The sequence below is a fragment of the Corapipo altera genome, unplaced genomic scaffold (genome assembly GCF_003945725.1).
Source record: "Corapipo altera isolate COAL_440 unplaced genomic scaffold, ASM394572v1 1, whole genome shotgun sequence".
NCBI lineage: Eukaryota > Metazoa > Chordata > Aves > Passeriformes > Pipridae > Corapipo > Corapipo altera.
Genome location: NW_020884873.1, coordinates 25,936,092 through 25,952,668, shown reverse-complemented (window position 1 = coordinate 25,952,668; position 16,577 = coordinate 25,936,092). Strand labels below are relative to the sequence as shown.

The 16,577-nt window shown below is 33.8% G+C and overlaps 1 protein-coding gene across 10 annotated transcripts in view; it reads left to right on the top strand.

Annotated features, from left to right (window-relative positions):
* Positions 1–16,577, top strand: part of LRRIQ1 (leucine rich repeats and IQ motif containing 1) — a 109,141-nt gene that overhangs the window by 7,251 nt on the left and 85,313 nt on the right. For all 10 annotated transcript variants that reach the window (XR_003530909.1, XR_003530910.1, XM_027663385.1 and 7 more), the window contains 8 exons: positions 308–382; positions 570–1,781; positions 2,591–2,743; positions 3,917–4,067; positions 8,038–8,231; positions 9,138–9,265; positions 15,164–15,237; positions 15,538–15,631. Coding sequence is in view for 8 of the 10 variants with exons in the window: in XM_027663385.1 (XP_027519186.1) it covers positions 308–382; positions 570–1,781; positions 2,591–2,743; positions 3,917–4,067; positions 8,038–8,231; positions 9,138–9,265; positions 15,164–15,237; positions 15,538–15,631 (2,081 nt within the window). In the remaining 2 variants the exon portion in view is untranslated. The remainder of the gene's footprint in view (positions 1–307; positions 383–569; positions 1,782–2,590; positions 2,744–3,916; positions 4,068–8,037; positions 8,232–9,137; positions 9,266–15,163; positions 15,238–15,537; positions 15,632–16,577) is intronic.

Genomic DNA, 16,577 nt, shown 5'->3' with positions numbered 1-16,577 from the left:
CAGTGTAGTTTTCATCTTCAATAGTAGCAAAGAGTTTGGAGAAGGATGGTGGCAGTTGTTTGGGTCAGTACCAAGACACTAACTCTCTGAAAATATGCACCTCTCAGTACATGTCCAAATCTTCGTTACTGATGCAAGTGTCCTGTAGTTTAGTTTAATCCACACACAGCTGAGTTTCTCATTTAAATTCAGGCATTCACGCAAGTAGACTGTTGGAAAGTCAAGAAGATGGGTGAGATTGGAGAGAGGGTGTTTTGTGTTGTTCTAGGTTTTGTACAATATTCATTTATGTTAATTTGTTGTGCAGAAACGCCAAGCTGCAATAGAAAATGAGCTACAGAAAGAAAAAAAAACTTGGAGAGACAAAATGATGCAACAAGAGGTAAAGTTACAATGAGCTTTTGTCAAAAGACTGAGATTACTGTCATATATTTAAGAATAAATGTTATCCTGGAAGAGTTAATATGCCAGATCCTGTTTATTAATGATAAATATGTAGCAACCACCATAAATATGTACCAACATCATTTTAAAAGTGGTTGAAGTCTATCTTAATTGTTTTGGCCTAGGACTTGATCATGAAGCTACAGTTGCAAATGGAAGAGGAGAAAAAGGCCTTGGAAGAGCAGAAAGCAAAAGAGAGACATCAATTGGCTGAAAAACAGAATATAGCTGCTGTGAAAATCCAAGCTAGATTTAGATCATTTTTAGTCCATAAAAAATATGCTCCCATCTTAAAAGAATGGAAATATGAAATGAGAAAGAAGCAGAAAATGCCAGAAGAAATAGAGAGAGAAAGGAAAGAAAGAAAGGAAAAACTGAAGAGGCGAATGGAGGAAAATAGGCTTAAGAGAGAAGAGGGAAAAAAGAGACAAGAAGAACTTGAAAGACAAGAATATTTGGAACAGGTGAAGAGGCATGAGGAATATGAGAAAAAGAAGGAAAGCCTGAGACTGGAAAGAGAAAAGCAACTGCAAATAAAAAGAGAAGAACAGAGAAAACTAGGACAAAAGATAGTAAAAGCTGTGATGAGTGCAAGTGGAGAAAATAACAAAGAAAACATAAAAAATTATAATCACACAGAAAATAAAAAAGTAATAAGAGAAAATAATAAGGAACTAAATAAGCAAGGGGAGCAACAAAAAGAAAAACATACTGAAATGATGGATGAAACAAATAATTGGATGATTCCGGTAGAAAGAAATTTGACACCAACACAAAGTATGCTAGGCTCTGAGAAGGAACATTCTTCTCAGGTAAATAATGAGAATATATATGTGAATTCAGTAACACAAATAGAAGAAAATTACTCACAAACTAGCTATCTTAATGAAGCTCCAAATAATCATACTACAAAGAATGAATCTCTTAACTTTGGAGCTAATGACATGGTAGAAAATAAGGCAAATTGCATATGCAGCAGTCCGCCAGATGTCCAACCAAATGGCAGTAATAGAGAAATTGAAGATCAATCTTCTCAGTATGAAACAATGAAGAAAACTCTGTGTCTCATGGAAAATGCTAATGAGGAAGTCAGAGACACCTGGGACAAGATTCAAGATGTAGCAGAGTATTCCAGTAAACTAATTTTTCCTGATGGTATTGAAAAGAAGAGAATAAACTGGACGAACACATGTAAATCTTGGTCTAAAATATACGAAGAAAACCAAAGAAAGCAAGGAACTATAAAAAAACGACCAAGGAAAAGTTCAGTTAGCAAGATGCCTCCATTAAGTGCAGAAAAGATAATTCATAGTGGCCCTTGGAGTACCTTGCAGCAGGTAACTATATGAAAGATTTAGAATGAAATGGAAGGCTATACTATAATTTTTTTTTTTAATTTGGTATGTCAGCAGAATGGTGTTTGGAAGAGAAGGAGGTTATTGTTGATCAGGATGTAGATCTTATGAGACTTCCTTTGCCCAAGTGCAGAATAAGGGCAATGACAGTGACTTTTGAATTCCTGTGAGTGTCATGGAACAGACTGGTGTGGTATTAGTCTTCAGATGATTGATAGTGTCTTAAGCCTGTAAAAGGCAAGAACTCCTATTGTCTGCTAAATTAACAAGGTTTTGCCTTTGTGTGAAGGCCCACATTTCAGCTCCTACTCAACTATCCCCTTCAGAATTTTGAGAGGACTAGTCTGTTCTAGAAGCAAGATATTACTGATCAGCTTGTAGGTGGTGTTTTGCCATAAAGAACATCTCCTGGTTCCCAGGACTTCTTTTTCTTACCACTTACTAACTTATCACTGTATGCTTGCTCTGTGCTCTCATCTTGCTATCCACTCTAAGATGACATACTTGACTATAAACATTTTTAGTCTGAACTATTTTTGTCTGTTCTTTTACACTCATTATTTCTGATACTGTGATAATTGTTTTCATACTAACTTCTCCCATTCAACAGATCAAACCCACCATTTTCTATACAAAAAGATTAACATAAGTTGCTTGCATTTTCTAAAGCGTTAGTAGATTTTAGTTTTGGTCTCTTTTTCATCTTAATGAAAATGACCACAATATGATGATGTACCATGAATGTTCAATATACAAAAAAATTAATTTTATTTATCAATAAATTCATGTAGGTTACAACACTTACGCTTGAAGATTTACCAGCTTGTAGCCTCTCAACGTTATCGGAGTGTTCAAATCTTCAAGTTTTGACTCTGAGGCGCTGTGGACTAGTTGCACTGGAAGGACTAAGTAGCTGCAAAGACCTTAAGTATATCAATGTGGAGGTACCAAGGATATTTGATTCTTTATTGTAACATGGGCAGAACTAACAGTTTTGCTCCTTAGTTGATTGTATAGTTTTATCCAACTGTATATTGCTTTTAGTGCCTTAAGAACATAGGAGTATTAACAAAATATTTCCAAATGTGAACAAAGTTATATCAGCAGATTTGCAGTGCATATAAAAAAACCCCTATATGCTGCAAATTAATTGACTGTACTACAAAAATATCAGTCTAGGATTAGCGCTAGTATGGCAGAGTGATAGATCTCTGTTACCTCAGTCTCTCTGATTCATGAGTGGGCAGATGCTGTTCACCATAGCAGATGCTCAGCTTGAGCAGGAATAGGTAGCATTAAGAGTCCTTTGCAATACACACCTCGAATATTAATTAAAATTACTAACAAGGAACAGCACAGTGAGTTACACTAGAGGCATAATGTCTAGGTATTCACTACTGCACAGTGTCTTACATGGCCTTGTTTAATGACTAAAGAAGACTTTTTCTCTGTGATGCATCTTCATTCCAGAACTTGAAAATTTACGTGAAACAGCTTTGTTCAAATTTTTAATTTCGTGGGTTTTAACAACACCAATTCACAAGAAGAAGAAAAGACCAAGCACAGCAACTAGTGAAACAGAAATTTTGAGGTGGCATTATTAAAATGGCCTGGGGAGGGGAATGTTAAAAAAACAAGATCTTTCAAGGGAAGAATATAAGCTTAGAACACTGTTAATGTTTGAGACCAAAATACATCTAAATGCAGACTTTCACTATTAGTAAATAGGATTCCAGCAAAATTACAGTGGTCTTCATTAGCATCTAGTAAATATGATGGTTTCTTTGCAGTTCTTAGTTCAGTCTCCCAGGATTTGGGAAACTAGAAAAGCACATCTGGAAAAGACTACTCTGTCCTTAACTTTTACACTTTTTGTTCCAGCTTCTGGGCTTTTTCAGAGCCAGAATGAAGTTCAAAATGTATTTTTATTCTATTCCAGCAGGACACAAAAGGCAATTTCTGAGACTCATCATTTTATTTTCCTAGTGGAAAAAACAGATGCCCTTACTCCTAGGTAGATGTTTAGAATAAAAATAAGCAATGATGGCAATCTGCCATATTTTTACTGCTATTTCACTTCAGATGCTATTTAATATGCTCATTTTCTTTTATTGCAGGAGAACAACATTCAGATAATTGACTGTGAAAATCTTGAAAATCTTTGTATTCTCATCCTGAGTAAGAACCGTCTTTCATCAATTTGTGGCTTAGATGGCTGCAAAAATCTCCAAAATCTTGAACTTTCCTACAATAGAATCACTCGATTTGGTAAGAAAATTATTCCAATTTGTATAACAATATTCATGCAGTTTATATTCAGAATTAATATTCCCCTTGGATTCAGAGCCAGTCAGCTGCTAAGCCCAAGGAGAGCGAGGAGACAGACTTAGAAAAAAACCTTCATTTTAAAGCATTCTTAACTTCACATTTATTTGTAGTATGGCTTAGCTATTGCCATGTATTCCATCTACCAGGTTAGCTATTGTCAGCCAAAGAGAATTAAAATCTTTCTGGAATGACCACTAATATTATCTGCACTAACTCAGCTGGAATATGTGAGTAGCCTGAGTTCAGTTTATCTACAGACATAATGAGTGTAAACCCTAGCCTTGCAACTGCAGAGAATTCCAATGTGTTCCTGACTGACACAGTAAGTAGTTATATAGAAATTGTGTTGTCTGTCTGAGTCTACTGGACAGCAGGAAAATAATTAAATACAATTATTAAGCTTATAGATGAAACACATTCACATAAGACATTTACATAAAGAAATAGTTTCCACCGTTAAAAAAAAGTTAGACTGGAACAATATGAACATAGATAATGCAATTCCATGATAAATGACAAGGGCAAAGAAAACAGGAAATAGGAAAGTGTAAAAAAAAATATCTGTAGATGTAGAGGCTTTAATGTTCATATTTTCAATATTTTTTGCTAACGTGCAAATATTAATATTCATGAAGATACCTAAGAATCCAAGTGCTGGGAAATCAATGTTTACTGTAAAAGCATATCCGTACCCTAATGAGAAACAGTAAAATAAAATGCTTAAAAATCTTTATCTGTATCCTTGTGGCAAATATTGCTTGATAAGATTCTTATTCAGATTTATTTAATTTGATAAAAATGTCTACAAGAGTACTGTAAGAATTACGTAGTATTAATGGATGACATTTAAGAATGTGGCATCTGTGTGAAGTGTAGTATCTTTGTACAGGCCAAGTGGAGTAAAATCCTCTTGTACTTTCTCTTTTGTGCAGTGCACTGCTGCAGTTACCAAGTCTCTAGCAAACTTAAATGGGTAAATAAATGTTTGCAAAAGTCATCTTGAAATCTGTTTTTCTCCTCTCCAGAATTGCTTTGAGGATGCTTGGTTAAAACAGATGCATAATACAGGATTTATTTCACACAATAACATACTGGTTGTGAGTAGTTGCATAGAATACACAAAAATGGATTTATGGGGTTTAAGAAGTTAGCATATCCCTTACATCTGTAAATCTTGCAGGATGTCCCTTGGCAATTTTGGAAGCTGCAGTACTGTGCAGTAAGGCTTATTTATGTTTGTAATACTTAAGTTTTAATAACTTATTGTAGAAAACATCTAACACAATATGATTTCTATTTTTTCCTCCTCTCACTGAAGTATAGCATCAGTAGGGGAAAAATTAGAGTTGCTAGAAACCCCTTAAAAGTATCACTGAGAGAAATGATCTCAATTATACTTTTCAACTTAAGAATACACAATTGCAAATTAAGTAATTGTGGCAGTAATACACTGAAGTTTGGTGCATATGTTTATATTTGGAAGATGAATGCTTTATTTAAAAATTTTCTTATGCAAAAGTAGCATTTTGACTGGAATCATTGAATATGCTTCTGTGGGGTATCTATATTGCCATAGCATGTTGGCTAAAATCCTGGCAGTTCAAAAATAGCAATGCATCACCATGGATAGTCATAAATGCTGCTTTGGATCTACTCTTTTTAAGACAGCACAAAGAGGATTTTTTTTTTTTTTTTAAATCAAACACCTTTCAGTTTTGGTTTTGTTATTTGAGGTTTCTTATGTACTTTTTTCATATTTATGTTCACTGTCAGCTTTCACTCTTATCGTTCACCTTTGTCACACATAGAAGTGACTTCAGAACTGCATTGGTAGCTAGGATAGAGTCCCTAGCTAACAGATTCCAACTGCACTTTGCAAATTGTTAAGAGCTACTTATATAAAGGTTCTCAAATTTTGCTGAAACCATATGTTTGTCAACAAAATACTTTTCCTTTACAGTACTATAACTGTTGTTTGATGCATCATATGTAAAACAGACAATATCTTCTGGAAATATGCAGAAGACCTTCATGCTTATATTTAATTTTGCATGGGGGCAGAAGAAACATTAAAATACCATGTGTTTGTATTATATTTTTCTCTCTTCTGTATGTTTTTGTTGGACTGTGTTTGATAATTCCAGAATGGATTGTGATCTTGTTGTATGTAGCTTTGGCCTGTCTGTTCCAAATAACGCTCAGATGAGGAGAAGGAGATGTAAAATAGGTGCTTTGTGCCCCATGCAGAATAGGAAATTTCCAGATCCTGTATTACCTCCTTGCCTTTTCTTACTCTCTGTTCAGTCCCTCCTCTCTGTCCCACTCCAGACTCATACAGTGCTTTTAAAGTTTCTAGTACTGCAATGGTGGTAATTGAAAAGTGATGATTTAAGGATTGCTCTTAGGAGGAAGTCTTGGGAGCTGTTAACATACTCTGAAACAGAAGTGTTTTGAAACCGCTAGATGGTGCTGGTTCCTTTTTAATTTTTATCCAAGCATAAAAGAAAACTACAGACCAGGATCTTGCAGTCAAGATAGTATGTCACGGGCATGTCTGAAATTCTTTCAGAATAATTAAAGAATTGTATATTTATTTCCTGAAGCACAGTTTTGAAGTTAAGTTATGGGATATTTTTGTTATATTTAGGATGATATCACTTTAATATCAGACAATTGTATTTTTTTCACTAGGTGCTTTCCATTTTTAAATTAAAATTACTTGAAGGCCTATATTTGGGATTTTTAAAATGTACTGCTAGTTTTGGTATTTAATTTTTTACTGTATTTTTCTCCCTATCATTTTTTTTCCATTTTGAAGTCCTATTCTCTGTTCTCCGTGCTATGTGGTGAAAACTAATCTCTGGTTTCATAATCCAGTTTGTTTTCAGAGGACAATCACAAAGTAATTAACTGCTGTAAAGCTCACTCAGCTTCCTTGTGGGAACTTGGGAAGTTTTGGGTGAGATAGAGATTAGATAAAGTATTCCCTCAAATAATCCTGTGAAGAATACATGAAAGAAAAGTAAACTCAGAAATTCCTAATTTTAGATACATTTTGTGAAGGGTGTCCCTTCAAAGCAGTTTTACTCCAGAGATAGAGAAAAGCTGCTTGGACCTATAGTAAGTCAGATGCATCAGTGCCACTGCAGAACATCTAACATGGAAAGACAGTGTCATTTCTGCTGTTGGAGGAGGATGATTTGGGTAACATTCTGTGAAACAAACAGATGCTGATGGGAACCTTTTCCTTTGCTTTTTGGGTAGACATCACACACATTCTTACTCTTTAGACTAGCCAGCAGGAGTAAATTTATTGGGAGTGTAATGGCTGTAGTAGTCTAGCTTTATTTTTAAAGGCACTAAATTGTCTTTATAAATTTCTTCATTAAAAATATTTTATGATATAATTCCTTAAACAAGATGAACTTTAATAATCGAACTGGTGATGGCCTAAGTTTTAACACAATGTTTTTCTAACCTTGCTGATACATTAAGAAAAAAAACCCAAACCTTTAAAAAATGAAATTATGAAAATTAACTTTTAAATATAGTGTTTTCATTCTGGTGAATGGTTTTAAATGGGCTGTTAGTATTCACAGAGTTCAGAGCAGTTATAAAGTGGTTACAGCATAGTAAATACAGTTTATCGCTAAAAGAATGCTCTCATCCAACAGAAGTACTAAAGAGATTATGACCTGTTATTATTGATTGATTAACAGGATCAGAAATTTATGAACTGTATGCATTGTGTATTTGATAGGGTCAAAATACAGTAATTCTTTTTAAACATTATAGAGAACCAATCTTAGTTGTTACTACAGATAATATACACAAAGTTCCGAGTTTTTTAATACTTGAAATACAACAAACAGGTTTTTATTTGATTGTGGCTTAAATCTTCAATTTTCAGGTGGTCTAAAGTCACTGAAAAATCTTCAGCAATTAACTGTGGACCATAATCAGTTAATCAGCACAAAAGGTCTTTGTGAGGTACCTACTCTCATTTACCTAGACTGCTCTTTCAATCATCTCACACAAGTTGAAGACATTGAGAATTGTGGCCTACTTCAAGTTCTGAAGTTGCAAGGCAATAATCTCCAGGAGGTAAAAGCTTTGGATTTAGTGGCTATTGTTAATATTTTTGTTAACAGTCATATTTTCAGCATTCTGATCATGTGCTCTTTGATTGGTGTGGGATGTTTCGTGCTCTTTGGTAACTTTTTTTTTCCCTTCTTAGAGGGAAATTTTTCTGATATACAAATGGCTAGCAGTTGAGTATTTTCTTACTCCTAAATCCTGGGAATAATTGACCCCTCAGTAACTATGGTTTGTCCTTTGCTTATAGCGTCTAGCCTTCAGGGGTTTTTTATTTGAGTCTGTTTTTTGTTTAAAATGTAACAAAATATTATTATCTACCTATACGTAATGTTATAATAATAAGATAATTATATCAGGCTGATAATAATGATATGATTGTCATTACGTGCGAGTAATTACTTTTTATCATTACTTATATGTAATGATAATAATATCATTATTATCAACCCAATAAAAATCAGGCTGATTTGATGTATGTTGATTCTCCAAGACTTGATATTTAAATACTGCAGCATTTAAAATAGGAAAATTGTTTACCAACTGTACACTTAATCATATTTACTGACAGTTATGTTCTTATGAATTCGAGAGAGGAAAACCATCGTTGATAGGCAGCAAATAACTACATGAATAAAATAGTAAGATTGTGACTCTTGGGCTCTTGACCTTTTTTTTTAAATTAATTTATATCGACTATTTAAACTTGTTAGAAGACATTAAAAAATACTTACCATCCGATATGTAGAGATTATGTGTGACAACTGGTACATACATATCAAGGAAAGGATACATATATCCAGAATGTGAGTTTTGCTTGTATTTAGTAATGATTTATGAAAAGCATCTGGTAAGCATTTCATTGTTGTTTCTTTGATTTATATTAATTTTAAATAACCATCTCTTTTTGTTTAGCTTCCAAGACTGGAAAATCATGTTCTCCTAAGAGAACTATATTTGGATGACAATAGCATTTCTACTGTGAGAATGCTTTCTTTTTATTGGTTGCCTCTATTGCAGATTCTTTTTCTGTCTCAAAATAGGTAAGCAAGAAACCTTCTTCCACGTACAAAACTGATAGAGGGGAATTTGCTAACATAACACTTGTCTGAAAAGTATCATTCTCAATGTGGCTGAAATTTTACTATCTTTGAGAGATTCTTTGAAAATACGTGGTTGGCATGGAATTACTTTGACTACCTCTAGCTAAGAAAATTTGAAACAGTTTTAACTATGAAATTATTTTTTTTCTTTTAGATGCTATGTGAAAATAATTTTTGAGCACTGTGGCATGGTTAAAACCATGGTGGGGTTTTTTCTTTCTTTAGCAATTGTTTCTAGAGTATGTCTGTCAAACTTCCTATTTCACAACTAGCTTATTCAAAACAGACTTGGAAGGCTAAGTTAAGTGCAAGTACTTGAGTTAGAAAGGACAAATAAGAATGTTTTTTATTTTACATACATATGTTAATGCCCTCCAAACCAAGTATGTTTTCACTCTTATGGTTCAGTTTGAAAGGTATAAAATAAAGAAAGATCAAGACAAGAGACATAAAACTACATCATGGGCTCAAGTACTCTGTAATTAGCTTTCTGTTTGTTTTCTAAGCTAATCTATACATCTTTAGAGTTAGAATGACCAGATATCCTGGAGTCAACATTTTTATTTTCCCCATCCCCTTTTCTCAATTTAAATTCTGCTAAAAAAGTAAGAAACATTTATTATAATTTACAGTGTGTTAGAAGTAAAATGAATTTTAAATTAATATCAATTATTTTTCTACACTTACTTTGAACAAGATTTATCTCAGCTAAACAAGTAGAGTATACTCTGTTACATACCATATACAGAGTATACACTCTGAACTAATCACTTACTCTCCTGTTAGTGAGGAGGAGAGGTTTTTAAAGGATGATTCATCTGCCATTTTTAGTTGTTTGCTTTGAGACTAATCATACCCTACAAGTGCCTGTTCATCTTCATTGACTATTAACAGAGACAAAATGACCAGCTCGTATGTAGGTGTCTACATTTGAACACATGAATCCCGTCCTATGTGACATTTAGTTCAGCAGGGCCAATTGCATCTGGAAGCCTGTGGGAGAAAAGATCTATAAGATTGAGTCCTGTTCTTATAAGGAGTGTCCTTCATGGAAAATGAATATTATTTAAGTATATACAACATACATTTTTATGTAACTTTTCAAGTTGTTTTCATATCATCTGTTGTGCAGTAGTCTTTATATAGAGTGCCACAGGTAAATATGATACCTACAGAATCTAATCTTCACCTTCCTGCCTGGGCTTCTAGGGTTTAGGATTCTGTCTCTTAGTAATTCTTTTGGAGTTTGGAGAAGGTGCCTCCTGCCTGTGATTGAGAAGAGCATTGTTTGTTACGTGTTAGATTTTGAATCGCACACACTGATTTAATTCATGTTCTTTGCTTCTTTCAACCCCCTTGCAAAACTCCTTGGAGACCTCATGGACCTGCTAGGGACTTGTGAGCATGGTCTCAAGCTTAGCTTGAATGCCGCCTCTCGATCTGGGTTGTGCAGTATTGACCATGTGGATGTGCCTTATGTCACTTGCCTATACCATGTTCTTACAGTTTTTAATGTCCATTATCATGCTTACTCTGGTTTTCCAGTAGCCAAGCTGAGATGCAGTGTTTGGTCCACTGAATTTCTTCTGCTGCACTGGGAGAATATTTTTGCATCAACACACTGGATGTGCTTAAAATAAACATACATCTCCTTGCCAAACAGTTCCCTTTCTTTCCTTGATGCATCTATACCTTGTCTCAGATCTTTGTGACAAACAGGACAGGATAGCCTGAAATTCATATTAAAAGCCTCAAAATTCCTGGCATTTCAGTAGCCTACTCTGGTACACTCACTTTATGTACACTTTTAAGCAGCTCCATATGTGTGTGCTATAGCCTAAGTAACTTGATGTTCTATAGAAACAGTGAATGTAATGGAGTAAGCTGTTGAAATAAAAGCTGTTTCTTTTCTTTTATCGTACAGCTCGTACAATTTTGTGAATTTTTTCCAAGTGTGCACTGAGTGCCATTTCCTTTTTACTGTTTGCAGGAAGCCATATAACGGTAATGCTATGAATCTGTATTCTTTCTAAAAGTGAAGTACTGTGAAAAGAAAATTTTTACACTAGTTTACAGGACTTTTTTATTCCTGAGATGCTTTATCTGCATCATAAACCAGAAGTCATCAAAGATAAAACTCCAAAGTGTAATTGTTTTAAACCTACAATCTAACAAGGAATTATAACAGATAGAGATTAACTCCTTCAAATATAAAAATGACAGCTATTTCATCACTTCTGCTTTTATTAAGTGTTTTCATGTGGTTTTCACATACAAAGCATATTCTTGATCAATGTGCAATTGACCAAAGACAATGATGAATATCCTTTCAACATGGTTACTGCAGAATTGGGACTGTGAAGATCCTTGCTCTATTTTATAGCAGCTGGAGAACACAACTGTTAAGTTAGTTTAAAAAGGGGCATTTTCTTTATTCTTCTGTTGTGGATAAAGATTTAGGTGTAGGAGAGAAAAATTTGTGTCTGCAACTAAAATTAATGAATATTTAATATGTGTTAAGACTTCATGTGGCATTTATATTTGCATGTAAGCCACTTAATTATATAACTTGCTTGTTAATGTCTTTTTCATTTAAAAGTTTTACAGTGAGACACTAAATCAGTGTGCTGTTTAGGTAGCCATTTTTTTTCAACTTGGAAATAGACCCAAACCCTCTTACTATACTGTCTTAGTATGGCATTAATATGACAATGTTCTTTTTTTGCTATCTCTTGCTTTTCGTTAAAGTAATCTAAGTGAGATAGATAAAAATTTAATATTTAAAAAAATGCAGTCGTCTTTAAAAGTTCCTCTTTTTTTGGGGAAACTGGTTGGACCTGAATCTTGTAGACAATATTGCTCCCATGATTTTGCAACTAGTTGCATACTATTCTTAAAATGCTTATGTTAGAAATGCTAAAAAGTCTGTTCAGTTCATTCTTAGTACATATTGTTCTCTCTAATTAATTATATATGGAATCTGTGTTTTTCACCTAATTTCTCAGATATAAGAGATAAACTCACTGTGATTGATATTTGGAGAATTTGACCACTTTTCCAGAGTCATCATAATAAATCTAAGTGTCATTAGATGTTGAAATAAGTCAGTCATGAAAAGGTTATAGTTAATTATAGTGATTTTTCCCATCCTATCCTTACCATTCAAGATTTTTTTTATATTTTTCAGTAATTCTTTTCTGATGATAAGTTTAAGAATGTGACATCATGGGCAATATACTTGTCTACTAGAGTATTCAAGAAGCAAGGGGCTAACTGACAAGTTTCCTATATTCTATGTGATTGCTACTCATAAATATGGTGAATATTGCAACCTAAACTGTTTTTAATTTAATGAATGAAAAATAAATATCAGCTTTACTTAAAGGTCTAGATTAAGATAAATTTATTTTAATTATTTTACCCTTCTTCCTACCAACTGCTCATTAACATTAAGATAATTTTTCTGGGGAAAAGCAGATGCACAGCAGGATTTAGACCATCTTGAGCAGTAACTGCTATTCGTGTTCAGAAAAGCAATCTTTGTTTCCTCTGATGCATACTTCCAACTATTCTTAAATCTTGTTTTCTGACATAGAGTTTATGTAGTTTATGTGGTAATGCCCCGTTCCACTAGAGCCTTAAATGAGAGCAGAAAGAGGAAACTATAGCTTGCTTTTTTATGAATATCTTTTACTTTTGTGTCTTCTTTGTAATTTATATCTCTTGTGCCCAGGGCTAATGTGACAAGGTCAAGTAGTATTAAGTTTTCAGTAATGTCCTTTGTCTTTCTGGTTTGAATTTTCTTAGGAAAAAAATTAACAAAGAATGTCAGTAAAGGGAAAAGCTATAGAATGACGAGGAAATGTTTTAACTCTCTTAATGCCACCGGCAGGCAAGGACAGTCCGATAGACAATTTCTAATTCGCTACAGCATATACTGATAAAGATCCAGAGAACTCACTCACTATAAGTAAAATAAACCTGTATTATTTTTTGTCCCTTATGCAAGATATGACATTTATTTTTCTAGATATTTCTGAATATGTGAATCTATAATCTGAGACATGAATTTGCAACCATACTGTTAGCCAGTAATATCTATGTAATACTTGTGTCAGATATTAAATATATTTATGTACTATTGACTGAACATGAAAATTTGTAGAACTATTTACAGATCTAAGTATAGCACTTTATGCTTTTTAGAGTTAATACTTCTTTGTATTTGTTTGATTCCATGGAAAACTTCCATGGCAGGAATGTAATAGAACTAAGTAGGACTAGAATGAGGACAACTTTACAATGTAGTTTGAGGAAAAAAAGGAAGTATAGTGGCATGTACTCAATTGTCTTTCTGTCTGTTTCTCTGTTTACTCTTAAAATGTTATGTCGTTTTATAGAAATACTTGTCAACTGAAAGTGGAAATTATTTTTTTTTTTTGGTTTGCATTTGGTTATATTTTCAATTAGAATAAAGGACCTACAATCAACATTTGGTCCATAACCAGTGTACCAGAGTAAGATTCAACTCTGTCTTTCAGTTGTAAAGCCTGTGGCAGAAACATAACATAGTCACACATTTCAGGAACTAATAAGCATTTTTGACTCTGAACAATTTTAAGTTTATGGAGTGAGTGGGTTTCATTTTTTTGGAGGGTCGTGTTTCTGGCAAAAAGAATTCTTACACCTTTCAAAGGCATTGCACCTTCAGAAAATACTACTTTCTGTGAAAATTTCCCCATTTCTGTTACCATTCTTTGTGCTAGGGCCTTGTCCTTACAAGGATGAAACGTTACTGAAATGTGTATCTTTAAAAAGGATACAGTTGGTGTAGTATGTGCTATACATAAACATTCAAGTTTTAGTTGATAGTTGAGGTTTCCTGCATCTTGATTTTAACTTTTCCTCCCTCTTTCATATTTAAAATAAATCAAAATAAACTTTATTTGAATGGTGATATTTGGCAATAGCCTGGCAGCAGAATGAACCATTCAACATTCCGGCACCAGTGCAAATTTGTAAGTAAAGAAACTTTTAATGACACTGGGCATTAATTTTTTAGTTGCAATGATCATACACATCTTACAATCCCAAATCATTTGTATAGATAAATGTCAACTCAGTTTCTTTACATTTACTCTTGAAGACTACAAATAAGAATTTCGTCCTGTCTTTAGTACTGCTTTGCTGCTCTATTGCACAAGAAAAGCTCTGATAACACAAGAGCAATTCCATAACTGTATAATTAGCACCTATGTGACACCATCTTACAGAAGTAATAAGATGGAGGAAGCACTAAAAATGTATTACAGGACAGTGCAGCCTTGTCATGTTAAAAAAACAGCTGTGACAACAATTTTGTTAGTTTTAGGATCTAGGAAGTAATGTACTGAGTGGAGAAGAGAAACAAACTGATAAGAAGTTTGAGCAATGAGAAATGAAGGAAGAGGAAAGAAGACAAGCAGATTTTATTTCTCCATAAATAGGACCTTCTGTTAGTTCCATTCTAGTTATGGAGCCTAAAGAAAAACCAATTGAGTTATGTAAATTTTACAAGACTTCAGATCTTCTGCATTAAATGCAAGACAGACAATGAAATATTTACCAGATGAAACAAAACATTAATGAGAAAATATTAAATAATGAGCTACTGAGAAGAGTAAGAAATACTTTCAAGTTAACATTTCAGTAATTAGTTCTAGCACCTTGGATAGCTAAATGAACATTTTCTTATATAAATAAGTAAATTGTGATAACTGTAAAAGATTCTGGTGCCTTCCTGTTTATGAACTACTGTTTTATTTAATTAAAAAAAATTCTCTTCTATTTTGTTCTTAGATTAACTGAGCTTGTGCCTTTAAATTCATTTGTATCTTTGGAAAAGCTGAATATCAAAAATAACTGCTTGTCAGGTGAGTTGTATAAAAACATCATAAAGCACCATCCAAACAAGAATTTCTTAGTTAAATTATAAACTGATTTGAATAAGACTGTTCACATGTATTTATAAGAGACATTTATACAGAAAATAAATAAATATTTTCCAAACGTGAATGCTACAGATATTAATTATAACTATACTGGATAGGTAGCAGTATTCCTTGTAGGACTTCATGATATTGGTACATTTTACTTTCATGTAAGATTTTATGAGAAATAATATGGTTCTGCATTCAAATTTATATTTAGTTTTCTTTCCTACTATAACACAGATCTTGAAGATGTCCTTACATGGTTAAGTGGCTGTGACAAACTGAAGGAGTTGTCAGTCAGTGGAAATCCTCTTCTTCAAGAAAGGAACTGGAGGTAAGAAAATAAATTAATTTGATAAATCAAAAAATTAAAAATCAGGCAAAAAATTGTTTTATATGTTGGTCAAATAGTAGAAATACTACCACACATTATGAACAGTCTTGCTGCTGTGACAGGTTTAACAACAGCTAGAGAAGTAATTCCTGTAATACTAGCTAGAGAAGGGTTAGTGTTTATTAGAAGAAGAAAAAGTCAGAATGAATGGTTACTTTTTCCTTAGTAGTTGAGACTTAGTTTTTTTTCTGGTTCTTAGAATTCCTTATCTTTACATCAAAAATTAATAGCTCTAATAATTATGAATTAAAGAGTTGTAAGAGTAATGCTGTCATTTGCCCTTCAGTGGCATATAATACTGAAAAAATTGTCTGAAAAATCAAGCTGGTCCTAGAAACTGTAATGTCTATATAGAAAAAACAGATAGAAAAGGGGTAGAAAAGAAACTTGACATACGAAATGATATGCAGTTACCAGAATCCCTGAAATGAGTAGTTATGATAGGATTGTTAACCGATAGATTGTTAAACATGGGAATAAAATGGCACATGGATAGTTTTTTTGTATATTTTTCTGTATATTGGACACTACTCAAGGTGTGGCCTCACCTGTGCCCAGTACAGGGGGAGGATCATTGCCTTAGTCCTGCTGACCGCACTGATTCTGGTACAAACCAGGATACCATTGGCCACCTGGGCACACTGCTGGCTCAAGTGCAGCCAGCTGTCAAACAGCACCCCCAGGTCCTTTTCCACTGAGCAGCTTTCCAGGTACTCTGCTTCTAGCCTGTAGTTCTTCATGGGGTTGTTGTGACTCTGGCACTTGGCCTTATTGAACCTCGTACTGTTGGCCTCAGCCCATTGATCCGGCCTGTCCAGATCCCTCTGCAGAGCTTTCCTGTCCTCCAGCAGATCAACACTCCTGCCCAATGTGGTTTTGTCTGCGA